At 41.8% G+C, this 27180-nt stretch overlaps 1 protein-coding gene across 3 annotated transcripts in view; it reads left to right on the top strand.

Annotated features, from left to right (window-relative positions):
• The window catches only part of PLA2G7 (phospholipase A2 group VII), a 45510-nt gene that overhangs the window by 6011 nt on the left and 12319 nt on the right, over positions 1 to 27180 (top strand). The window contains exons 1-3 of one of the 3 annotated variants that reach the window (XM_060110093.1): positions 5807 to 5868; positions 26097 to 26218; positions 26664 to 26808. In XM_060110093.1, the coding sequence (XP_059966076.1) occupies positions 5841 to 5868; positions 26097 to 26218; positions 26664 to 26808 (295 nt within the window). In that variant the 5' untranslated portion in view covers positions 5807 to 5840. Of the gene's footprint in view, positions 1 to 5806; positions 5869 to 26096; positions 26219 to 26663; positions 26809 to 27180 lie in introns of those variants that run through there. The other 2 variants (XM_060110094.1, XM_060110095.1) reach the window with 2 other exon arrangements.

The raw sequence follows: 27180 nt of genomic DNA on the forward strand, positions 1-27180 counted from the left end.
TTCCACCACCACCACCCCACTTTCCCCCCTTGGGGTCCATACATTTGTTCTCTATATCTCTGTCTCTATTGCTGCCTTGCAAACCAGTTCATCTGTACCATTTTTCTAGATTCCACATATATGTGTTAATATACGATATTTGTTTTTCTCTTTCTGACTTAACTTCACTCTGTATGACAGTCTCTAGGTCCATCCATGTCTCTACAAATGACCCAATTTCATTCCTTTTTATGGCTGAATAATATACCATTGTATATACATGTACCACATCTTCCTTATCCATTCATCTGTCAATGGGCATTTAGGTTGCTTCCATGACCTGACTATTGTAAATAGTGCTGCAGTGAACACTGGGGTACATGTGTCTTTTTGAATTATGGTTTTCCCTGTGTATATGCCCAGTAGAGGTATTGCTGGGTCATATGGTAATTCTATTTTTAGTTTTTTAAAGAACCTCCATGCTGTTCTCCATAGTGACTGTATAAATTTACATTCCCACCAACAGTGCAAGAGGGTTCCCTTTTCTCTACACCCTCTCCAGCAACTGTTCTTTGTAGATTTTCTGATGATGCCCATTCTAACTGGTGTGAGGTGATACCTCATTGTAGTTTTGATTTGCATTTCTCTAATAATTCGTGATGTTGAGCAGTTTTTCATGTGCCTCTTGGCCATCTGTATGTCTTCTTTGGAGAAATGTCTATTTAGGTCTTCTGCCCATTTTTTGATTGAGTTGTTTGTTTTTAAATATTGAGCTGCATGAGCTGTTTATGTATTTTGGAGATTAAGCCTTTGTCTGTTGATTCACGTGCAGATATTTTCTCCCATTCTGAGGGTTGTCTTTTTGTCTTGTTTATAGTTTCCTTTGCTGTGCAAAAGCTTTTAAGTTTCATTAGGTCCCATGTGTTTATTTTTGTTTTTATTTCCATTACTGTAGGATGTGGGTCAAAAGAGATCTTGCTGTGATTTATGTCAAAGAGTGTTCTACCTATATTTTCCTCTAAGAGTTTTATCATGTCCGGTCTTACATTTAGGTCTCTAATCCATTCTGAGTTTATTTTTCTATATGGTGTTAGGGAGTTTTCTAATTTCATTCTTTTGCATGTAGCTGTCCAGTTTTCCCAGCATCACTTATTGAAAAGACTGTCTTTTCTCTATCGTATATGCTTGCTTCCTTTGTCATAGATTAGTTGACCATAGGTGCGTGGGTTAACCCCTGGCTTTCCATCTTGTTCCATTGATCTATATTTCTGTTTTTGTGCCACACCATATTGCCTTGATTACTGTAGCTTTGTAGTATGGTCTGAAGTCAGAGAGTCTGATTCCTCCAAATTCGCTTTTTGCCCTTAAGACTGCTTTGGCTATTCGGGGTCTTTTGTGTCTCCATACAAATTTTAATATTTTTTGTTCTAGCTCTGTAAAAAATGCCATTAGTAATTTGACAGGGATTGCATTGAATCTGTAGATTGCTTTGGGTAGTATAGTCATTTTGGCAAGACTGAGTCTTCCAATCCAAGAACATCGTATATCTCTCCATCTGTTTGTATCATCTTTGATTTCTTTCATCAGTGTCTTATAGTTTTCTGAGTACAGGTGTTTTACCTCCTTAGGTAGGTTTATTCCTAGGTATTTTATTTTTTTGTTGTTGCAATGGTGAATGGGATTGTTTCCTTAATTTCTCTTTCTGATCTTGCTTTGTTAATGTATAGGAATGCAAGAGATTTCTGTGCATTAATTTTGCATCCTGTTACTTTACCAAATTCATTGATTAGCTCTAGCAGTGTTCTGGTGTCATCTTTAGGATTCTCTATGTTTAGTATCATGTCATCTGCAAACAGTGACAGTTTTACTTGTTCTTTTCCAATTTGTATTCCTTATATTTCTTTTTCTTCTCTGATTGCCATGGCTAGGACTTCCAAAACTATGTTGAATCATAGCGGTGAGAGTGGACATCCTTGTCTTGTTCCTGGTCTTAGAGGAAATGCTTTCAGTTTTTCACCATTGAGAATGATGTTGGCTGTGGGTTTGTCATATGTGGTCTTTATTATGTTGAGGTAGGTTCCTTCTGTGCCCACTTTCTGGAGAGTTTTTATCATAAATAGGTGTTGAATTTTGTCAAAAGCTTTCTCTGCATCTATTGAGATGATCATATGTTTTTCATTCTTCAGTTTGTTAATATGGTGTATCACATTGATTGATTTGCGTATATTGAAGAATCCTTGCATCCCTGGGATAAATCCCACTTGATCATGGTGTATGATCCTTTTAATGTGTTCTTGGATTCTGTTTGCTAGTATTTTGTTGAGGATTTTTGCATCTATATTCATCACTGATATTGGTCTGTAATTTTATTTATTTGTGGTATCTTTTTCTGGTTTTGGTGTCAAGATGATGGTGGCCTTGTACAATGAGTTTGAGAGTGTTCCTGCCTCTGAAATTTTTTGGAAGAGTTTGAGAAGGATGGATGTTAGCTCTTCTCTAAATGTTTGATAGAATTCACCTGTGAAGCCCTGTGGTCCTGGACTTTTGTTTGTTGGAAGGTTTTTAATCACAGTTTCAATTTCATTACTTGTGATTGGTCTTTTCATGTTTTCTATTTCTTCCTGGTTCAGTCTTGGAAGGTTATACCTTTCTAAGAATTTGTCCATTTCTTCCAGGTTGTTCATTTTATTGGCATAGGGTTGCTTGTAGTAGTCTCTTATGATGCTTTGTATTTCTTTGGTGTCCTTTTTCATTTCTAATTTTATTGATTTGAGTCCTCTCCCTCTTTTTCTTGATGAGTCTGACTAATAGTTTATCAATTTTGTTTATCTTCTCCAAGAACATTTAGGTGTAAAGTTAGACTGTTTATCTGAAATTTTTCTTGTTTCTTGAGGTAGGCTTGTATTGCTATAAACTTCCCTCTTAGAACTGGTTTTGCTGCATCCCATAGGTTTTGGATCGTCATGATTTCATTGTCATTTGTCTCTAGGTATTTTTTTACTTCCTCTTTGATTTCTTCAGTGATCTCTTGGTTATTTAAGGACGTATTGTTTAGCCTCCATGTGTTTGTTTTTTCTACGTTTTTTTCCTGTAATTGATTTCTAATCTCATAATGTTGTGGTCGGAAAAGATGCTGGATATGATTTCAATTTTCTCAGATTTACCAAGGCTTGATCTGTGACCCAAGATGTGATCTATCCTGGAGAATGTTCAATGTGCACTTGAGAAGAAATTGCAATCTGCTGTTTTCGGATGGAGTGCCCTATAAATATGAACTAAATCTATCTGGTCTATTTTGTCATTTAAAGCTTGTGTTTCCTTATTAATTTTCTGTCTGGATGATGTGTCCAGTGGTGTAAGTGAAGTGTTAAAGTCTCCCACTATTGTTGTGTTACTGTCGATTTCCTCTTTTATAGCTGTTAGCATTTGCCTTATGTATTTAGGTGCTCCTATGTTGGGTGCATATATATTTATAATTGTTACATCTTCTTCTTACATTGATCCCTTGATCATTGATCATTATGTAGTGTCCTTCCTTGTTTCTTATAACATTCTTTATTTTAAAGTCTATTTTATCTGATATGAGTATTGCTACTCCAGCTTTCTTTTGATTTCCATTTGCATGGAATATCTTTTTCCATCCCCTCACTTTCAGTCTGTTTGTGTCCCTAAGTCTGAAATGGGTCTCTTGTAAACAGCATATATAAGGGTCTTGTTTTTGTATCCATTCAGCCAGTCTGTGTGTTTTGTTTGGAGCATTTAATCCGTTCACATTTAAGGTAATTATCAATATGTATGTTCCTATTACCATTTTCTTAATTGTTTGGGGTTTGTTTTTGTAGGTCTTATTCTTCTCTTGTGTTTCCCACTTAGAGAAGTTCCTTTAGCATTTGTTACAGAGCTGGTGTGCTGGTGCTGAATGGTTGTAACTTTTGCTTGTCTGTAAAGCTTTTGATTTCTCTGTCAAATCTGAATGAGATCCTTGCCCAGTAGAGTAATCTTGGTTGTAGGTTCTTCCCTTTCATCACTTTAAATATATCATGCCACCCCCTTGTGGCTTGTAGAGTTTCTGCTGAGAAATCAGCTGTTAACCTTATGAGAGTGCCTTGTATATTATTTGTCATTTTTCCCCTGTTGCTTTTAATATTTTTTCTTTTCTTTAATTTTTGTCAATTTAATTACCATGTGTCTTGGTGTGTTTCTCCTTGGGTTTATCCTGTAATGGACTCTCTGCACTTCCTGGACTTGGGTGGCTATTTCCTTTCCCATGTTAGGGAAGTTTTCGACTATAATCTCTTCAAATATTTTCTTGGGTCCTTTCTCTCTTACTTCTCTTTCTGGGACCCCTATCATGCAAATGTTGTGCATTTAATGTTGTCCCAGAGTTCTCTTAGGCTGGCTTCATTCCTTTTCATTCTTTTTTCTTTATTTTGTTCCACAGCAGTGAATTCCACCATTCTGTCTTCCAGGTCACGTATCTGTTCTTCTGCCTCAGCTATTCTGCTATTGATTCCTTCTAGTGTATTTTTCATTTCAGTTACTGTATTGTTTGTTCTGTAATTCTTCTAGGTGTTTGTTCTTTAATTCTTCTAGGTCTTTGTTAAACATTTCTTGCATCTTCTCGATCTTTGCCTCCATTCTTTTTCCGAGGTCCTGGATCACCTTCACTATCATTATTCTGAATTCTTTTTCTGGAAGGTTGCCTATCTCCACTTCATTTACTTGTTTTTCTGGGCTTTTATCTTGTTCCTTCATCTGGTACTTAGCCCTCTGCCTTTTCATTTTGTCTATCTTTCTGTGAATGTGGTTTTCGTCCCACAGGCTGCAGGATTGTAGTTGTTCTTGCTTCTGCTGTCTGCCCTCTGGTGGATGAGGCTATCTAAGAGACTTGTGCAAGCTTCCTGAATGGAGGGACTGGTGGTGGGTAGAGCTGTGTGTTGCTCTGGTGGGCAGAGCTCAGTAAAACTTTAATCCGCTTGTCTGCTCATGGGTGGGGCTGGGTTCCCTCCCTGTTGGTTGTTTGGCCTGAGGCCACCCAGCACTGGAGCCTACCCAGGCTCTTTGGTGGGGCTAATGGCGGACTCTGGGAGGGCTTACGCCAAGGAGTACTTCCCAGAACTTCTGCTGCAAGTGTCCTTGTCCCCGTGGTGAGCCACAGCCACCACCCCCCACCTCTTCAGGAGACCCTCCAACACTAGCAGCTAAGTGTGGTTCAGTCTCCTACGGGATCACTGCTCTTTCCCCCGGGTCCTGATGCACACACTACTTTGTGTGTGCCCTCCAAGAGTGGAGTCTCTGTTTACCCCAGTCCTGTCGAAGCCCTGCAATCAAATCCCACTAGCCTTCAAAGTCTGATTCTCTAAGAATTCCTCCTCTAGTTGCCGGACCCCCAGGTTGGGAAGCCTGACGTGGGGCTCAGCTCCTTTACTCCAGTGGGTGGAGTTCTGTGGTATAATTGTTCTCCAGTTTATGAGTCACCCACCCAGTGGTTATGGGATTTGATTGTATTGTGATTGTGCCCCTCCTACCTTCTCATTGCAGCTTCTCCTTTGTCTTTGGATGTGGGGTATCTTTTTTGGTGAGTTCCAGTGTCTTCCTGTCGATGATCGTTCAGCAGTTAGTTGTGATTCCAGTGCTCTTGCCAGAGGGAGTAAGCACATGTCCTTCTACTCCGCCATCTTGAACCAATCCCCAGCTGCTTATTCTTTGTGATTAAATATGAGGTGAGGTTACCAGCTCCCCCAGGCAAATGTGGCATATGATGGGCAGAGTGAGTGACAATGTAACATTCTGCACGGTCTGAGCCATGGCAGCATTCAGAATCCCGCCAACACGGAAGTCCTGCTGACTGCGGCTCGGGGATGGCCTTCTGGCCACCAGGAGGCACAGGTGAGCTGCCAGTACCCACTGATTTCCTTGGGGATGGTGTTCTGGTGGCCCTGCTGAAGTTGGTGAGAAAGCTTCAGACTTGGCTTCCTCCAGCTGCAGCTTCTGATCTCAGGTAACCTCGGCCTGCAGCGGCTTGAGGCAGGATTTCGGTTTCCACCAGAGATTGAAGTCAGGCGGGGGCAGTGAGCTCTGAATCTTAGCCACTAGACCAGTGGCCAGTGACAAGCCCCTGGCCTGTGTGGCTTTGCAGAAAATGAATTTCCGCAGAGAAACGGAGAGTAGTGAAACAAGCAAAGTGTTTATTCGGAGGAAAAAAGAGTACGTGTGGGTACACACACAGGCGGACTCAGAGACAGAGTTGCGCCTTCATGGTAGTTTGAATCTACCCATATGGGGCATTCCTTCTGGGTTTCCCTTGGCCAATCATCTTGCTTTGCCTGGTTCTGAGTCCATATTTGGGTTATCTCAGGGCCCTCCCATGTGCACATGGGCATCTTTTAGCCAAGATGGATTCTAGTGAAGAGGCCTATGGGTAGGTTGACACTGCTCCCTTTTTGACCTCCAAGGAGACTTTCTGTGCATGTATAGTTGGGAAGGTCTCCTTGACCTCTAGAATGAACAATATGTGGTCTCTTATCTGGGCAGAGCTTAGCCCCTCCTGCTCTTCCTCTTAGAGTATGTCTCCACAGGGGACAAACTCCAGCTGTTCAACCTGGGGCCCATCTATCTCCTGCCTCACTTCCACTTGTCACACGTGGGCACTGAATGTTGGCTCCCCTTCCCAGACATTTGTGCAGGAGCTGCTGCCATGGCTGGGGAGGTGATTTACAGTTGAGAAATCCACACTGAGGTGTAAAAGGCCTTGCCCAGCACCCCGAGGAGTTTCCTGCAAGCAGAACCCTGGGCAGCTGGTTCCTCACTTCCCCTCCACTGTGTGTCTGTGCCCTTCCCACATCAACTGTGGGGAATACGTGTTCCATCACCCAGCTAGGTTTGTGGTCCCATACAATTTACCACCCTCTTTGAGGCTCTCAGAATAGAGCATCAAGGAAAGTGCCAGCTGGGTGCCTGGGCAACTGGAATGAGCCTGGGGATGTCAGCTGGAGTTAGGAATCTGGATATTTCCTGGAAAGGAAGATGATCCTGAGGTTATTTACACCTCGGCTCATCTTAAGCCTGAATTTTTTTCAAGACCCTTTGATAATCGGCTTGATGGACTTCTTGAGACATTGAGAAATTTCCATAAAAGTGAAGCATTGAAGAGAAAGTAACGACCGGGGCACGAACCCGTGTCCCCTGCATCGGCAGGCGGACTCTCAACTACTGCGCCACCAGGGAAGCCCTGAAGTAGGAAATTTTTGCCGATGCTTTTAAATGGAACCATATATCTTCACTAAAGGTGGAACCTCTGAGTCCAACCACAACTATGCACCCCTACCTTTTTCAGCATCCCTGGCATGGGACTAGTTAGCCTTGTTAGAATCCTTCTCATGACAGAGAAGTCCCTCTACATTGTGAGGTATACATCATAAATGGCCTCATTATTTTAAAAGTTCTTCCTTGTATTGACCAGGCATCTGCCTCCCTCTAGGCTGTTTCAGAATGGAATAAATATTTCTTTATTATTAAACAAGAATATGGTTTCACCTGCATCCCTTTATACCAGGGTTTCTCAATCTCAGCATTATTTATATTTTGTGCCATGTATGTCTATGTTGTGGGTCTGTCCTATGCATTGGAGGATATTTAGTGGCATCCCTGGCCTCTGCCCACCAGATGCCAGTAGCAGTGGCCTCCAAGTTGTGACAACCAAAAATGCCTGCAGACATTGCCAAATGTCATCTGGGGAACAAACTTGCCCTAGTTAAGAATTACTGCTGTAATATAATGTTCTAGTTGCCTTTAGCCTGTTTCAGAATGAAGTAAATATTTTTTCTTTATCAAACAAGGATATAGTTGCTTAAAAACATTGCTTATAGAAAAATGTATGAGGTCACATCTAATTATGAACAGGAGTTTTTAATACTTCCTGAGCAGGGGAGGGAGTGGATATAAAGTAACAGACATTTGGACTGTCAAAATTACATTTTTCTCTAATTTTTGAATTTTTAAATGCAACATCAATGTAAAATAACAACAAGGGATACTGCAAGTAAAAAAAGTAGTAATAAATTGCTTAGAAATCATGGATGGAGGGTTGACAATCTCCTGCTTCATGCTACTGTAAAATATCCGAAGCAGAAGATTTTATCTTCTTCCTCAATTACTGTTTGGTATTGGGTCCATTTTGAGATATATAAGCCACCTTCTTTGACTTTAGTCGAAAGTAAATTGACCTATTTGCTCTCTGTCCCCTTTCTGTAACTTTATATGCTCTGCATTAGTTTTCCATTGCTGCTGCAACAATTTATCACAAATGTATTGGCTTAAAGCAACACACATTTATTGTCTGACAATTCTGTAGGTCAGAAGTCTAACATGGCCTCACTGGGCCAAGATTAATGTGTTTTTAGGGCTGTATTCCTTTCTGGAGGCTCCAGGGAGAATCTGTCTCCTTACCTTTTCCAGATTTTAGAGGTCTCCCATATTTCTTGGACCTTCCTGCATCTTCAAAGCCAGCGATGATGGGTTGAATTTTCACATTTCATCACCGTGACCTTCTTTTCTGCCAATCTCTCCCACTTTTAAGGACCCTTGTGATGACACTGGGCCCACCTGGATAATCCAGGATAATCTCCCTATTTTAAAGTCAACTATTTAGCAAGCTTAATTCTACTTGCAACCTTAATTCCCCTTTGCCATGTAACCTAACATATTCAGAGGTTCTGGGGATTAGGATGTGGGCATTTTTTGCAGGGAGGAGAGTATCATTATTTTGAATGCCATACCCTCTCATTCTAGAAGTTAAACAGGAAGAATTTGACAGAGTACTGATACTTATGAAAGAGCATTTTCTTTCCTCTTTACCAGTGACAGAAGAGTTAAGACGCATGCATGCCCTAATCTCTGGCCAGAACTTCTCAGAGTTATTCATCAGCTCTTGACAGATATTCTGGACTTGAGAGTGGACATTTCACCGGTTTTGGGGTTTTTTGATGTGGACCATTTTTAAAGTCTTTATTGAGTTTGTTACAATATTGCTTCTGTTTTATGTTTTGTTTTGGTTTTGACTTTTGGCCCCAAGGCATGTGGGACATTAGCTCCCCTACCAGGGATTGAACCCTCACCCCCTGCATCGGAAAGCTAAGTCTTAACCACTGAACCACCAGGGAAGTCCCCCACCTGTTGTTTTGGTTTGCCTTTTGTTTCAAAAAAGGAAGTAATGCCTGATGAGAATTTAACAGTGACAGACGGGTAAATAGGATTAGCACAGGTCATGGTGGTATATGGAGATCTCAGCTGAGATGTAAAAGAACAAGTAGGAAATGGTGGTTTCAGCAGCAGACACGGAATCCACAGAAGAAAGGCAAAGATGATACCCACTTTCAAATGGATTTAAATAGAATGTGTTCTCTGAGCTCTCAATTAAAGATCTTGATCTACCAGGATGATATTTTATTTAGTGGTCCAGGAGCCAAAACTGAAGAAAATGATTTTCAGGCTTTACTATTTTAAAAATGGTTGATTTTTTTGCAATAAGCATTCTCATTTATTTAAAATATTGGAAAAGGGGCTTCCCTGGTGACGCAGTAGTTGAGAGTTCGCCTGCCGATGCATGGGACATGGGTTCGTGCCCCCAGTCTGGGAAGATCCCACATGCCACGGAGCGGCTAGGTCCGTGAGCCATGGCCGCTGAGCCTGCACATCCGGAACCTGTGCTCCGCAACGGGAGAGGCCACAACAGTGAGAGGTCCGCGTACCACAAGAAAAAAAAAAAAAAAGTAAAAATAAAAAAATAATTAAAAAATATAAATAAAATATTGGAAAAGAAAAGTAGAAAGAAGGATAAAAAATTACCTTTAGTTTCTAACTATACAAAGCTCTCTAAAGGAGATAAACTTGGTAAACACTTGTATTTCTTTTTATTTTGTTTCTCCTTGTTCTTGTTGTTCTCTTCTCCTCCCCCGACCCCCTCGTTCTCCTCCTCCACCTTCCCTTCCTCGCCCTCCTCCCCCTCGTCCTGGTTCCTCTTTTCTTTTACGCAGCTGGGATCAGAGATCATTATCTTAATTCTCTATATACCATTTTGCTTAATATTAAACCTAAACACTTCTCATGGTCATACAAACTCTTCTTAAATATCCTCTTTAAATGATTTCTTATCAGTAAAGCAATACATTTTATTGTAAACAATGTGAAGAATTATGGGGAAAAAAACACCCATAATTCCATCACCCTTATTACTTAATATTACTTAATAGGCTTTTCAGTATGAATTTTTACCTGGTAATTTTATATTCTTTTTCTTAAATTAAAATTACATTGTAAACAGTTTCCTAAATCATAAAGAACTATTTTGTAAATATCATGTTAATACCTCGATATAATCCCATCGATGATATTCTCTTATTGTTTGACCTCTGTAGGGTTTTCATTTGTGTTGTATATGTGTGTTGGCTACTCTAGAGTTGGAATAAATGCTGTAGGGCATTACATTTTTAGGGTTTTACTTCCCCGTGTATAAGATTTGTGTGTGTGTGTGTGCTGATCTCAGAAATGTAGTGAAAAGTTCAAAGGATATGGACCATTGAAGTCTTGCCAAATTGCCATCCAAAAATCAGGTACTTATTTATACCTCCACTAGAACTGCTAGCTTTGCTTTGGTAAATTTGGCAGTGTTAAAGAATAGGCAAGACCTGTGTTCCCAGCTTTTTGTTTACTAGTTATTGCTCTGTCTGTCCGGTTACATCTTTCTCCAAGAAAAGATTGTATTGGCTAGTGGTGGTGGTAATGGATTTTCATATGTTATGATTATGAAGACTGCTGTGTCAAGGGTTTTAGTGTTGTCACCTTGGATTCTCTGCTCTAAATGTTCAGAGTCAATATTAGACTTTTCAGGGTCCTAGTTCTTCAACATAAATACATTTCTAAGTTGTATCCCGTGGTTGAGAAAAAGGCACTTTTCTGCAGAAAGAGAACTTGGAGAAATAAAAGACTTCTTATGAATCACTCCTCTGTGTTCAGATTCAAGAGCCTCATGGTCATCCTCCCAGAGTTCTTAATGACCATCAGAAGGTAAAAGAAGCCAGTGTCCCAGCAAACCAGTGACTTGCAGCCAATTATAGTAGTTCTTTTTTCAGAAGAGCAAGAATCTCTGTTTTCCTTTTAGCAACATGGGAAATGTTTGGTCATATTTATCTAAAATGTGTAATTCTTCTGTAGAAGATGGGTGGCTGCTTATAATAAAATCACATTAAAAAAACCTTACTTAAGAAATAAAGCTAGAGAAATTAATCAGAAACCAGAGGAATGTCTTGTTAAGGACCCCCCTCCTCATGTACATAGAACTATGAGAAATTTTAAAAGACAAAGAGTACTGGACCTTCAGCAGAAGAAGCTTCATTCTATTGGGGGGAAAATGGAAAAGAACCCCTACATGGGGTTTTGTATGCTTATGGTAGAAGCCAGCCATACCTTCAGCACTTAGTACTCGGCACATGGTGCTTATAGGTGTTTGAATGGGTGGAAGGGTGAATGGATGGTCTGGTGGATAGGCTGTTGTGGCGATATACACTGCGGGAAAAGTCAGCACCATCAGAGAGGAACACACAGTCCTGTGGGCATTGTGGGGAGGGGTGGGGCTTCAGGCTCCAGAAATCAGCAAGGGCATCATGGGAAGACCCCCAACTAGATGAACTGGAGAATAAGATGAAAGGCAAATGCAGTGATGCATACATATAACACATTGAATGCATTGATGAAGAATTCACATATCTTTGTAAACCTAACAAACAAAGACTATGTATACTGTTAGATACACCTGCCTGCTTAGCAAGAAGACTCAGAGTTACAGTTATATGCCTTAAAGTAGAGAATTTGCAACCCTGATTCTTTCTGGGGGCGTGGTTTTGTCCCATCTCCTAGGTAAGACAGACCCCTGCCTGTGCCTGCTTACCCTTATGTAGCCCAGTGGTTCTCAACTGGGGGCAGTTCCCCCCCCCCACCCCAGAGGACACTTGGCAATGTCTGGAGATATTTTTGCTTGTCACAAGTTAGGGGAGAGGGCGCTGCTACTGGCATCTGGTGAGAAGAGGCCAAGGAAGCTGCTAAACATCCTATGATGCATGGAACAGCCGTCACAACCGGGAATTACCAGGTCCCAAGTGTCAATGGTGCCAAGGATGAGAAACCCCATGGAGTTTGAGCCTGCACCACTGGCCCCGCCTTGGAAGTGCAGGAGGACGCAGTCACCGGCTTTCAGATCTCTGGGCTCTTTCCTTTCTCAGGATGTAGTCTTGAGAATCTAATCTACTTTGCTTCAAATGGAGCTAATGTGGTTCCTGGGGAAGAAGGGAAAGGGGAACTCATTGAGGGTTGATGGCTGGGCTCTGTGCTGGCATTTTCTCACCTCATCAACCCTACAAGATAGGGACTGTACATTCCTTTTCATTGATTAGGAGATTTAGGTTCCAGACACGCAATGACCAGCTAGAGTGGATCCTTCTGACTGTAAACTCAGGCCCTTCCCATTGCCCTGGGAAGCCCCTAGATCTCCTGTCCAGGATCCACATTCTTCACAGGAGCACAGATATTCCTCACCTATAGGGCAGGCCTCACTGCAAACCTGATTGCCTGGTGATCAGGGCACAAGGTCTTCTGGTCCCAACGAGGTCACTAGTTTACTGTGTGGCTCCAGGCAAGTTGCTTCCCCTCTCTGGGCCTCAGTTTCTTTGTATGTAAAACACTGGGCTTGGACTAGCTAGTGTCTCCTAGTTTGACCTGAACTAGAGTAGGTTATGTCTATCTTCAGCTAGACCACAAAACTGGGCACTCTTTGAAGCATGTTTTTCTCTTTTGTTTGCCATCCTGCACCTCACCCCCACCCCATACACACACAACAGGCACACACACACACATACACACACACACACACAGGGGCTCCCTTAACTGCCTAGCACAGTGCCTGGCTCATGGGTACTAATCTGAAATTTAATAACCACAAACCACTGATTCTTTCAGGAAGAAAACCTACCCCAAACTTTTAAACTGAAACTAAGCAGACCTTTCTCCTAAAATTATGCTCTAAAGCAAAGTCTCAAATCCAACATTGTCCCTGAATTGGACCTAAAATATCTAAGGGTGTGGCTTCTTTCTGACAGGAAGCCATCCTTTTAGATTTAGTCGACCCAGGAAAGAGCTAGGGTTTTGTTTCTTTTCTTTTCTTTTTTTCCTATTCAAGCGATGCATGTTCACTCTTGACAAATTAGAAAAAGAAAACTAAAATCACCTCTAATCCTACCCCTTAAATGTAACCACTGAGGATATTCTGGCTTTATATTCATCTCGATTTTTTTCTATTGTGTATAAATGCACATATTTAAGTAAAAAGCAGAGCCTACTGTACTGATGGTTTTTCCTCATGTGTCTCAGAGGGCGGGGCTTGGTAGTCAAACCACTGAAACACACCAGTCAATATGAGTCACCCAATCTGCAAGCCTCAGTGTGTTTTTGTTTGTTTGCTTTTTATTTTTTTAATTTGATTGAAATATAGTTGATTTAAAATGTTGTGTTAATTCCTGATGTACATCAAAGTGATTCAGTTATATATTCTTTCTCGTATTCTTTTCCATTATGGTTTATCACAGGATATTGAATATAGTTTCCTGTACTATGCAGTAGGACCCTGCTGTTTATCCATCTTGTATATAATAGTTTGCATCTACTAATCCCAAGCTTCCAATCCTTCCCTCTCCCACCCCACTTGGCAACCACAAGTCTGTTCTCTATGTCTGTGAGTCTGTTTCTGTTTCATAGATAAGTTCATTTGTGTCATATTTTAGATTCCACATATAAGTGATATCATATGGTATTTGTCTTTTGCTGTCTGATTTACTTTGCTTAGTATGACAATCTCTAGGTCCATCCATGTTGCTGCAAATGCAAGCCTCAGTGTTTTAACTGTAAAATGGAGGTAATAAGACCAGCCTAACTCTATTCTTTCTGTGAAGATGAGAGATTACATAAAGTACCCAGCTAGACAGTGCTGGCACACAGTAGATGCTCAATAAAAGATAATTATTTATGCCTCATATCATCTTCTTTATTTTCTAAACCAAACCAGTGATCAAGATTTGGATTCAGAAGGTCTGAGTGGCAGTTGAAATATTTCTCTATCTTTAAGAGGTTCTGGCTTATATTAAAGCCAATCAAAACCAAAATCAACAAGTGCAGATGCAGGAAAACCAACCCCGAGTCTCTTCTCAGATGCCTGGGACATGTTAATCAGGAGTGTTTGTTGATTCTTCCAGAAGCGATGCTTCATCAAGTCCCCTTCCTGGTCCAAAGAGTTCTCATTCAGCTTTTTAGAAAACATAAATCTGATACAAAATGAATATCAAAATCTTCTTTTTTATTACTTAGCTAGACGTTTGCCGTAGCATCAGTGAATCAGTCTCAAAAGGACTTCTCATCCAGAACTGCCTGTTTCACTGTTACACCTCCTGAGAAAGGACTGGCTTCTGCTTCCCCACAGTTAGAGAAAAATTTGTTTCAGAAAAGAACAGTTATCCCATTTTTATTTTCAATTCTGAGAAGAGGTAGCATTCCAAGAAAAGGACTGTTTGCTCTGAGGTTTCACCCCACTCCACCCTTAAGTATTGTTTATTAACCATCTCCTGCCTCAAACACAGATCTTACGCTGAAAACCATACTCTGAATCATCCAAGCCCTAACTGATGATAGAATGCAGGCTCACTCACTCTTCTTTGAAGCTTGGCAGCCAGAAGGTGCGGGGGTTAGCCAGAGTGGGTTACTGCCCAGGGGATGTGATTTGGAGGACATTTAAACTCCTCTTTTCTCCAAAACATTTCTCCCCATTAGCATATGAGTCTTTCCTTTAGAGTAACTTTTGGGGGGCTTTGAGAAGATGCCTCCAGGAGAAAGGGCTGTTATTTAGAAGTTAATGAGGAAAGGCTCTGGAACACCCCAGTACTTATTAACAGCTTGTTATGTTAGGGAGCTGTCACCTTGAGAGAGGCCATGATGACCTAGACCACAGGGATGCCCTAGGTATTACCAGATCACTAATCATCCGAAGAGGGGAAGGAGGGCAACTAACACAAAGTTCCTTAAGAAATGTAGGAGAAATGCTAATTATAGTGCCCAGGGGAAAGGCGAGTCCTTATGAAGCCCGAAGATCTATTCAGCAGAATTACCTAGGAACAGAGGAGATGATGCCCTCGGAGTCACTTCAGTCAACAAAGGAAAAGTCTTCCTGTTCCTATGTCAAGGACCTGATTGACACCTTAGCTTTTATTTAGTTAGCATTATTGAGCAACTACTTACCTATGACGGGCAATGCATGATGCCAGGGATGCAAAATGAATATGCTGATGTTTGCATTTAGCCATGTGCAAATATGCTGTTTGACATATATTTCTCATTTAACCCTAAGTAATATTATTATCATCCTCAGACCCATTTTACAGGTAAGAAAATGAGGCACAGAAGGTTTCCATAGTTTGTAGGTCACACCGAGGCTGGGAATCAAACCCAGGCAGTTGGGATGTAGGCACTAAAGCCCAAAAGGTCAAGCCCCACCCACCTTGTGTACTGAGAACCTGTTGGCGCAGGGTCTGCACATGGGTTTCTGGGCCACCAGGTGGCCCAAAACAAAAAGAAGGCAGGATCCTTTATCTTCCTTCAAGAAACATTTACGAGTGCTTGCTATATGCCAGGCTCTTTGTTAAGCAGCAATAATAAGAAGATTAATGCGACCAATCCCTGATCTGAAGGAGCTCACAGGCTATTGGGGGAAGCAATTCTGCACATTGTACAACAGCCTTGCAGTAGAGGGTTCATAGTACCCGGATGCAGGCATGCATGGAATGTACCAAGCAAAGAGGACGCAGCCTTCTATGCTGCCAGTGCCACTGCCCCCTGACTGTGCCCTGACAGGTGAGCTTCTGCCAGCTTAGCTGGGAAGTGCCTGCTCCTTTTGTGCCCTGGAGAAGCCAGACTCAGAGGACACCTCCCTTCCTGGCTGCAGGGAAACTTTGGTATTAGTTGGCCACTGCTTCGTGCAGTCAGCTGGGGATATCTCGGTATATCATTCCATCCCACGTCAGAGGAACAGGGAAAGACAAGGCCATCTGAGGCACTGGGAAGGCGGCGAGAGAAGAGGGATCATGTGTGGGTCCTTCTGTCATTCAATCCACAGGAGTAAAAGAAGAAGACCGCCACCTAGTACCGCCCATGCCAAATGCTCACTCTGTGACCCCAGGCAGGTTACCTAGCCTTACTGTGTGTCAGTGATCTTCGTCCCCGGAAGGACGAATGGAGATGCTAAACTGTGCTTCTTTTCTTTTATGCCTGCTAGACATTTATTCCCACTACATCCTGTGAATAAGCTCTTATAGCACTCATTATGACCGTTCAACAATTGCTTGCCCTGCTAGGGATTTTAAAGACAAAAATCACATCCATTTTTGAAATCTTTTAATCTCAAACATAGTGACTGACCCATAGTCACTCTTAAAATTGAGTAAATGGATTTGTGAACAAATGAATGAGTGAGGCAGCCAGTCATTAAATTATTTGGAGAATTATTACTCTGGGAATGCGGTCAGATAGCACATATATAGGGTGATGAAAAAAACTCAGCAAACAGTACTCTTACTGTTCCATTGAAGACATTTCTAAACACTGCCTCCTGGTGCTGGCTGTACCGGAGCCCATAGGGAGCTAACATATAGATGCCTGGACCTGCCTTCTGAAGATTCTGCATCAGAAAGTCTGCGATGGGGCTCAGGAGTCGGCGTGTTCAAAGGTTCCACAACAGCCTTGCAACCTGCTTGAGGTCAGGCAGGGAACTGGCGCGGGCCATTTCATCTGGCCTTAACTCTGCCGGTTCCACTACAAGGACAAAAGGTGATGGCCTTGGCACTGGTCTGGTAGGAATCATGGGGAGGGCAGAACACCCCAGTCCTGCTTGGAGGACTTGGGGAAGCCCTGCTAGCCCTTGGCTGTCTCTAATTCTTCCTGAGGTTATTGACAGGGAAGATGTGATGAGTACCCAAGTTGCTACGGGCAAGTGAGCCTTCTTGGGGTTAGTGAAGGGTTCCTAAAAATCACTGTTGATTCCTTGTGTGTTTCACTTTGTCTTCTGTTTTTCACCTCTTCATCCCTCGTGATCTTCCAAATGGGCTGAACGACACTCCCCTTATTCAGCCTGGGCTGTAAGCACCAGGAGTGGTAAATACTTTCTGTGGATGATGTTATTTGATGAAAAACCAAGTTGTGACATTGTAACAGAGGGGTAGCAGTGGAGGCTTGTGAGGATCCAGCCTGGCTTCAGTGCAGCTTCTTCTGTTGCTTATTTGGGAAACTTAGCTATGTCTCGGGATTCATACACAGTACTCTGAAGTTTCCAAGGGTCTTGGCATGTTGCTCCAATATAAATTAGGGCAAGAACAACGAGACGGAGTCTCATCTGTTTGGAGAACAATTGCTAATTCTTTGTTAAGTCATCTCTCAATCCAGCTCTGACCAGTTTAGCATCATTAAAATAACTGTTCTGTTCATTAACTTTAGAAGATTTTGGTTTTAGAGTGAACAGAATTTGACATTATATCAAGATGCCATGTGGTGGGTAAAAGCAGGCACTCAGGCAATCTGGGCTTAAGCCCTACCTCCAGCACTTGCTAGCTGTGTGATTAGAACAAGTCAGTTAAACTTTTCTGGCCTCAGTTTCCTCATCAATAGAATGGGGATAATTAAACTTCCCTGACAGATTGTTTTGGTGATGATTGAGTAAGGGGCCATGTGCCAGAAACTGTGCAAAATGCTTGGCACTTAGTAAGTGTTCAAATGTTAGCAATATTATCATCTATTTAGTGAGCAAACTTTTTTTTAGCAACTCTTAGGTGCCATTTTTAAATAAAAAGACAGATTATAGTGCTATGTACTCATATGAAAAGACATTTACAACATATTTTCAAATTAAAAATGGAAGTTGAGTATATTGTATGAAGTTTTATGAACAAACTTTAAAACTATATATGTATGCATATTTATATGCATGGGTGTATATGTTTGTCTATATTGTGTATGTGTACATGTATTTACCTATGGAAGTGCATCTGGAAAAACATCTGTTGGCAAGGGATTATTCGTGCAGAGACAGCTCCATTTTTTAATTTACTTTATTGTCATGGTTGAATTTTGAAATCATGTATTAATGTTATAATAAAATTGAAAATAATAGTGAAATAAGATAAAAATGAAGTCAACCAGTATTATAAATAATCTAAGGAGTTAAACTGTACATGCTTTTTCTGATTCCCCCCACCCCCCTAAAAAAAGATATGGAATAAGGAAATGCCAGGCTCACTCTACAAATAACCAAGAAGCTTAGAGCTCCAGTGACAGTTTTCCCAGCTACCTATCTGGATTTTTAGCCTGTGTGGTAAAAGCTGACTTTTGTATAGCCCTGTCTCCTCTGAAATCTTTCTCTCCGAATTCCTGTTGCCCTGAGAATTTGTACCCTATCATCTGAGAATTTGGAAATGTCCCTGTCATTTGCTTTCTTCCTGTATTATAGATGTGAGTCTTGTTTCTGAACCCTTATTGTAAACTCTTTTAGAGCAGGGATTATGTCAAATTCTCCGGTACTTACCACAGTTGTTGACATAGCAGAGGGTGTGTAGCATTTGCTTAGTAAGTACCCATTGACTGAATGACCGCAGATCTGATGTTACTCAGAATCGGCCCTGTTGCACTGTCATAATGGAAAACAACTTAACCTGGAGATTTCAATGGGTTAACACAACAAACGTTTATTTCTTGTTCATAAAAGGCCATATAAACTGGCAGAGGCTCTTTTCTGTTCAGCGATGAGGGATCCAGACTTCCTCCGTCTGGAGACACACATGTGGCTTCTAAGTTTGCTGAATGAAGGAAAGGAAGGAATGGAGAGACATACCGACTCATAAATGTCCTAAGCCACTTCCATTCAAATTCCCATTTATCGGAAATCAGTCCCGTCTAGCTACCAGGGAGGCCAGGAAATTCAGGGGAGCACATAGCTACTCAGGAACACTAATTTCTGTGCCACGGATCTACATCTTCCTGCAGAATAACCATGCCAGCTAGTTAGTACCCCATTCGTATCAATGGGACAAACACCCACATGGATCATTAAACATGGCTCAGTTTATGTGAGTAATCGATGTATTAGAAACTACCAGGATTCAGAATTTATCCATGCAGCAGGCATTTATTGGTGCCTACTATGTGCCAGGCACTGTTGTAGGTCCTGGGAATACAGCAGGGAAAACAAACAAACAAACAAAAAACCCCAACCCCAATTCCCTACACTCACAGAACTGACTTTCTGGAAGAAGAAGATAAACAATTAACAAGTAATCCAGAGAATCTTCATTGGTGATAATATTATGGAGAAAAATAAAGCAGATGGGGGAAGCAGGGCACGTATTGGTGTACATGTTGGGGGTAGATTGTAATTTTAAACTGGTCAGGGAAAGCCTCACTGAGAAGGTAACATGGAAGCAAAAACCTAGGAGTGAGGGAGCTGGTTATTTGGGTATCAGGACAAAGAGCCTTCCTGGAAGAGGAACACAGGTACAGATCCCAAGGTGGGACAAGGGGGGGCCTGAAATGTTTGCTGGATGGCAAGGAAGATGTGTAGTTGCAGTGAGTATGTGGGTGAGTGTGCAGGAAAGGCTGGGATGTCGGACCAGGAGTCTGTTGAGTACAGGCTGTAGAGCCTTATATGTTACTTTAAGGTCTATGGCTTCTGCTCTGTGTCATATGAAGCCATTTGGGGGCTTTGAGCAAGAGGAATGGCATGATCACTCTGGCTGCTGTATTGAGAATTGACCATAGGGTTCGGGGGGACCAGTGAGAGGTTATTGCAAAATTCAAGAGAGAGATGGTGATGGCTAGGACCATTTCCATCACCCCAAAAAGTTGAGGGGAGAAATTTTCAAGGGGAAAAGTGATTCACAAATACAAGAGAGTTTTTGCTGATAAGATGTTAGCAAAGAGCCTCCCTGTAATATAATTTATTATTATCACAAGTCCAGTTTTATTCATCAGTTCTACCGACACTTATCCCACACAAGCTGCATGCCAGGACCCCTGTTAGGCACTTGGGACAGCAAGTAAGATCTGCCCCCTGCCTTTGGGAGGCTCTCAGTCGTAGCAGGGTTATAGAGATCCCCCAAAATATAACATCATCAGCACCAAAAACAAACCCAGCTGCTGCGACATGATTATTTTACAAATATGATGGAAACATTAGCCAAAACATATTGAGGGTTTACTATGTGCTAGACATGCCCTTGGATATTATTATGATGATGATATGTGATAAAATTATTATAGTTTGATGCTCTCCTTTCTAACCAAACTAGACTGCTACAGAGTTAGGGAACTAGTGGCCGAAAACCTAATATTATAACCTAAAAGTGTTATGTCTGGGCTCTGCAAGCCAGCATGACCAAGAACTCTGACACCATAGTGCCTCCCAAAAACCCATTCTAGAAAATGCATGTGCTGTTTTTTTCCAAATGTCTTCTCCCTTTATAACACACGGAATCATGTTACCAGTCCCTTAATCTCCCTGATAGGTTAGCCTAGTTAAGTCCTCTTTATTGCATGTCTTTTTTTTCCTTTTAATCATCTGCCTTGAAGAAGGTTAAGCTGAAACGGCTTCTCAGCTTCCAAGATGTTGCCACCCAAACTGTGTGCGCTTTTCTGCCTCTGCACCTGCCTCACGCTGGTTCATCCCTTTTACTGGCAAGACCTAAATCCTGTTGCCTATATTGAATCATCAGGTAAGAGGTATATTTGTTCAAGGGCTTGAGCTACTGACCTGTTGCCAGACTCGAAGTGGTCCCAGGGAAGTTGCACGTGTGGACTTCTAAGAAGATTCTGATGAAGATGAGATCCTCAATTCTCCCGGGGGAGGGGGGAGGGCCTCACTTTTTCCTCTTCTTAATGCAACTAGAGAAGTGCCTTCTTCTTCAACATCAGGACTGCAGGACAGCCTAGGATGAGGCCTTTTCAGACAAGCTGGAAACTCAGCGTGCACTCACCGTAGAGAAGGTCCACACCACCCCTTCTATACCTCATTGCCCTGACCCGTGCCCTCTCGGTGCAGTAACACACTTCCCCTGCAGTGCCTTCAGAGGCAACCCCAAACCTGCCCCCATGAAGGTGAAGAAGAGGCATGTGTCTTGATCAACAGGCGTAGTCCTGGTTGATGGTGGAGTGTGTGAGAAGATGGCAATTTAGAGTTTGGGATCCAGAGGGGGACAATCTTTTCTAACTAATGACAGGCAGAAGCAGGGACCAGTAGGCACTTGGAGCTCCAGATGAGAATGGATGTTCATCCCTTGCTCTTTCTGACTTTGCAGGGTGGAGGGAAGGAGAAGAGGGGGAGGCTTAGTCAAGTCCAGGAGTGGTAGCCAGAATGGGACAGCCATCTCTAGACAGGGACATCTACTGTCACCTAGAATAACCTTGATTGAAAAGCGATTCCTTCTGGAGCTTTGTGAATTCCTGCTAATCCCAGAGGGTTGGGATGCATGAACTTCTCTATCTAGTCTCCTCAGGTGAGCAGCATCAGTGGCCTCTGCAAGGTGCCATAATGTCTGTACCCACAGACCCATGCACCTGGGGAGATATGGTAGCCCTGGATCTAGTTGTGCAGTCTTGATGGGTGACTCCTTACTATGATATTTACCAAAGATCTTTCATGACCAGTGCCTTACAAACCTGGCCCTACTTCATAGTTGGGGAAATAATCACAACAACAGAAAAGGGACTAGATATTCTATCTATGTTTGCATAGGAAATCGCATCATATCTCACAGGTCCATTCATGCATCAATACTTATCAGAGAACTGAGGTGTGCGTAATACACTGGTGACTAAGACAGAGGGTTTGTAGTCAAGCTCAAGGAGGTTAAATTAATTCTCAAGGTTAAATTAATTCTCCCATTACCTTATCTGTACATTGAAAACAGGTAACATCTTACATGACGAGCAAATTCTTCCCTAAGAGACATTTACATCATGTGCTTTTTATTGGTACATAGTGGGAATTTCAAAACATGTTCTCTATTCCCTCATGTCTGAAAATCACTGGAAAGCGGTTACTGGACAGTCAGAAACTTGAGGACACTGCTTGACTCATCTTTGTCATCCCAGCCTGGAGCCCAATGCCCCATTCATTTGAAATACTCAAAAATGAATGCATAAATATTTTTTAAATTATTAGAAATAGTTTATTCAATAAAAGATGAAATTAATAGATGATTATTTGTATCATTTTTAATAAATGAATACATAGAAAATATGATCATGCAGCCAAAAAGTTTGTAAACATGGCTAGAGATATCCCATTTGCTAATGGAGGACATAAAGCCATATAAGACAATGTCATTTTCCTAGCACATGTACATTCCATCTCCAACCCCAGGAATGAACATCAGGACTATTTGATAAATGAACATCACCAAAAATGTATATTAAGATTAACAGCATACCATAGGTTCTAATGCTTCTATTAAAATACAGTTGAAGAAAAATAGGAGGTGACATTTATAAGTTCTGAACCACAAAACTGTATCATCTACAGAGTGGCTATTCAACCTGGCAAGTCTCTTCCCTGCCTCTTCCTTCGTGATGAGTGCTGATAGTTGGTTACAGAATGGGAAATCTAGGACCATAACCAGATTAGCTGCAGGCTGGTGAACCTTTTCTTTCTTTCTTTTTCTTTCTTTCTTTCTTTCTTTCTTTCTTTCTTTCTTTCTTTCTTTCTTTCTTTTCTTTTTCTTTTTCTTTCTTTCTTTCTTTCTTGTTTATTTTATTGAAGTATAGTTTATTTACAATGTTGTGTTTAAGTTCTGCTGTACAGTAAAGTGACTCAGTTATACATATACATATATATATATTCTTTTTCATATTCTTTTCCATTATGGTTTATCACAGGATATTGAATATAGCTCCCTGTGCTGTACAGTAGGACCTTGTTGGTTGGTGAACCTAAAAAACCTTGTTGTTTGGTGTTGTTTGGTGACAGTAGCCTACCCTACTGTCCTCTGGACTTGACGTCTCCCTATTACATCATGAAGGACCGCTCAGCAGACAGTCTTATATAGGAGAGATAAAGGCTTTTGTAATTCTAAATAGACCCTAAAATGTTAGCCTTACAGGCAAAGCTTTTTAAAGTAATGTTTCTGAGGAAACACCTTGGATTTCGAAGCTACCCAGAGAAAAATGGTATGATCTAGTGTAGATCTGCCAAAACTCCTCCTCAGGTTTGAACTTGGGTAACCAGAGTTAGCTAACTCTAGGGGAAGTGGCAAATAACATCAGTTGTCTGCCTCTTCTGGGCTGCGATCTGGGCAAGCTACTTGACTTAGATGATCACTTTATCCTTACAGCTGTCCTGAGAGTTGGCCAAGTGATTTTATCTCCACTTTACAAATGAGGATCAGAGAGGGGAATAAATTGCCTAGGGCAGAGCATCATAGCTTGTAAGATATACAGCTGGAATCCAAAATAGGATCACCTGGCTCCAACACCAGTGTCCGTTCATCTCGACCACTGCCTTCCTCGGAACTACCTCCTGCCCTTTGACCATGAATTGCTGACCGTGTGTCAGGCCAGGTAGCCTGGTATCTTAGCCTAGTGCTTCCTTACACTTTAATAGGCACATCTTTTCAGATTCAGTAGAATTGGGGTGAGGCCTAAGAGCCTCATCTCCAAGCTTCCACATGATGCTAATGATGTTGGTCCATGGACCAACTTTGAGTAGCAAGGCCTCATGCATTGGAAGACTCATCGCTGGCAGGTGCTTCACACACTAACATGGAGAATGTCAATGCGCTTCTTCTCATGACCCCAAGCCTTTCTGAGAGATACCCTATGGTATCAGGCACCATACCTAACATAGTTCCAAGTGTCTACATGGCAGAAGCAGACTATGATAGGAAGCACAAAGGAATCTGTCTAACAAAGCAATCACCTCTCACAGTCCAACAGAAAGAAAGGAGCAGGCAAGCTGAATTTAGAAAACTGAATCTAGATACACTGATATATGGACTCACCATCCTGAAATTACATGTGGACTTTATTGGGGGTTAGAAAGGGGAACAGGTGAAACTGCAGGTGTGTTAAAGGGTTTTGGCACCAGAGAGAGAAAATGTTTCAAGAGTGGGTGGGTGAAAGAATAGAGGCCATGGGCCTTCCCTTGTGGCACAGTGGTTAAGAGTCCACTTGCCAATGCAGGGGACACGGGTTCGAGCCCTGGTCCGGGAAGATCCCACATGCCGTGGAGCAACTAAGCCTGTGCGCCACAACTACTGAGCCTGCGTGCCACAACCGCTGAAGCCTGTGCACCTAAAGCCCGTGCTCTGCAACCAGAGAAGCCACTGCAATGAGAAGCCCGCGCACTGCAACAAAGAGTAACCCCCGCTCGCCGCAGCTAGAGAAAGCCCGCGGGCAGCAACGAAGACCCAATGCAGCCAAAAAATTAATTAATTAATTAAATATATATATATATATATATATGTGTGTGTGTGTGTGTGTGTGTGTGTGTGTGTGTGTGTGTGTGTGCCATAAAGCATTTAGCAGAAACAAAAAAGACCCAGTGACAGTGAAAAGCTTAGTTTAAGTCACTTTCACAGATATTTTTTGAGCACTGCTTATGTGCTAGACATTGTGTTAAAGATGTGGGGATACAAAGACATGGATGCAGCTCTTACAAAATAGCCTTAGGAGAGAGAGTGTGCAGACACATAATTTTAACCTAATATGATAGGAAGAAAGATAAAAATATATACAGGGAATTGTTTTGATACTGAGGATGAAACGATTAAGTCTGGGGTGGTGGTCAGGGAAGGCTTCAGAGAAGACCTGACATCTGATCAAGATGTTAAAGGTTGAATAGGAGTTTGCCATGGGGGTTTCAAGCGCAGGGAACAGCATTTACTAAGGTGTAGATGCATGGAACAGCCCAGTGTGTCACTCAGCAGTGCTGGAGCACAGGGAGGGAGATAACAAGGGAAAAAGCAGAAGAAGAGGAGGAGCCAGTGGACCTCCAGATCATGGAGGGTCTTTCTTACAGTGCCCGGGAACTTGGGATTTAACTTGTGTACCTGTGAATCTCTACGAGTTTCAAACACTGGAAAGATAAGCCATGCCACACTGGAAGCCATGCGTAGATTTAAATATAACCTACAAACTGCCTTCCAGAAAGATTCCAGTACATTCCTCCTTCAAGAAAAAATACCTGGTGATGATAGGAAAGCATTGAAGGATTTGAAGAATTGCCTGGTGAGATTCATGCTTTAAATCACTCCAGGAGTTGTGTGAAAGATGCAGTTGAAGGAGTCAGGATCCAAGGTGAACAGGACACTTGGGAGAGACGGCGACTGTCCAGTCAAGAACACTTAAGGTGTAACTGGGACAGTTGAGCTAGTGGGATAAGGATATATTGGAGAGAGAATCCTGCACTAAAAACAAATGCTAGAGATTGGAACTTGGTTGGATGTAGGGGATAGAGGAGAAAGAGTTAGGAGAGTAGCATGATTCCCAGGTTTATGGCTTAGGATCCCCAAACTAGGGAATTCTGGAGTTGCATGCTGTGTGGTTGGAAGATGAAGAGGGGGAGTTGGGAGATGGTCATTTAGTTTCATTCTGGACCATAGGCTTTGCTGTTCCAATAGGAAGGCTTCCAGTGGGAAGTCGTGAGCCCAAATCTGAAAGGTCGATAAAGTTCGTGTTTAGGAAAAGCAGATTTGGGAAGTGGTCTCTAATATGTTCTGGATAGGAGTAGAAGGTAAGGGCAAGGCTGGAAGGATTAGGAGCTGATCCTCAGCATCTTAGGAAAAGGGCTATGTTGACCGCCACGTTTTTCCCCACACAGTACTTCGCATACAGCAGGCGCTCAATAATTATTTGTGTATTTTACTAATTAGTAAAGAAATGGAGGCAGGAAACTTTGGGTAGTCACTTGATTCTCTTGGAGTTTCTTTGTGTAATAAAGTCTGGGGTGTAATGGCTGACAAGTGAAATAATATTGACCTGTTTTCCAGCGTGGGTCAATAAACTACAAGCTCTGATGGCTGCTGCAAGGTTTGGCCAAACTAAAATCCCCAGAGGAAATGGATCTTATTCCGTCGGTTGTACAGACTTGATGTTTGATTACACGAATAAGGTAGTGATTTGATTAATACCACTTACCCTTATATTCTAATATTGACTGTGGCTATGGCCCATGAGAAGGTTTTGAAACCTGACCTTGCCCTCACCTGAAAAAGACTCATTTTGCCATTTGTATGGTTTCCTGGGAAGCCTTTGGCTGTTTAATTCATTCCTCAATTCGTTGCTCTCATCAGATTAACTATAAACTCTTTTTTTTCCCTTCTTTGATGGCTGAAACCAGGCTGCTCATACTTTCTTTTCACTCAAAAAGCATACTGTTGTTCTATTTCTCTTCCCTTTGACTGCATTCAATCACCATGGCAACTTAAAAAGCTCTCTGGACCTCTTGTGCACAATAGAAGTATTTGGGTCCCCACTAATTAAATATGCAAAATAGCTGTTAGAACATGTTTAAGAAGCAACTTGACTAAAAGTACATTAACTTCTTTCCTCTACAGGGCACCTTCTTGCGTTTGTATTATCCATCCCAAGATGATGATCACTGTGACACCCTTTGGATACCAAACAAAGAATATTTTTTTGGTCTTAGTAAATTTCTTGGAACACACTGGCTTATGGGCAAAATTTTGAGCTTATTCTTTGGTAAGATTTGTGTTGATTCTGCTTTTAGGCTCTAGAATATAAGAAAAGCTTGAAAATAGCAGGAGTTTCAGGCAGTTAAAGACCAAAGTAGATTGTCTCCAGTCCAGACATCTCCTAAGATGACAAAGTATTTCTTAAAAGGCCAGGTAACTATCAGAGAATCAAGGATTCTCGTTTTGTCTATTCTGAATATGATAGGGTGCATGGAGGGAGTGAACATATCAGACTTTCAGGCTGGCTCTAACATCTCACTATGGCTGGCCTGATTTTTGCTTCTTACATATTCTTGGAGGCAATCATGTGGTGAGAATAGCAGCTGGGCTGATGTGACTACTACCTTCTATGCTCTGTGCTAAAGTGTTTTCTATAGTT

The sequence above is a fragment of the Mesoplodon densirostris genome, chromosome 10 (assembly GCF_025265405.1).
Source record: "Mesoplodon densirostris isolate mMesDen1 chromosome 10, mMesDen1 primary haplotype, whole genome shotgun sequence".
NCBI lineage: Eukaryota > Metazoa > Chordata > Mammalia > Artiodactyla > Ziphiidae > Mesoplodon > Mesoplodon densirostris.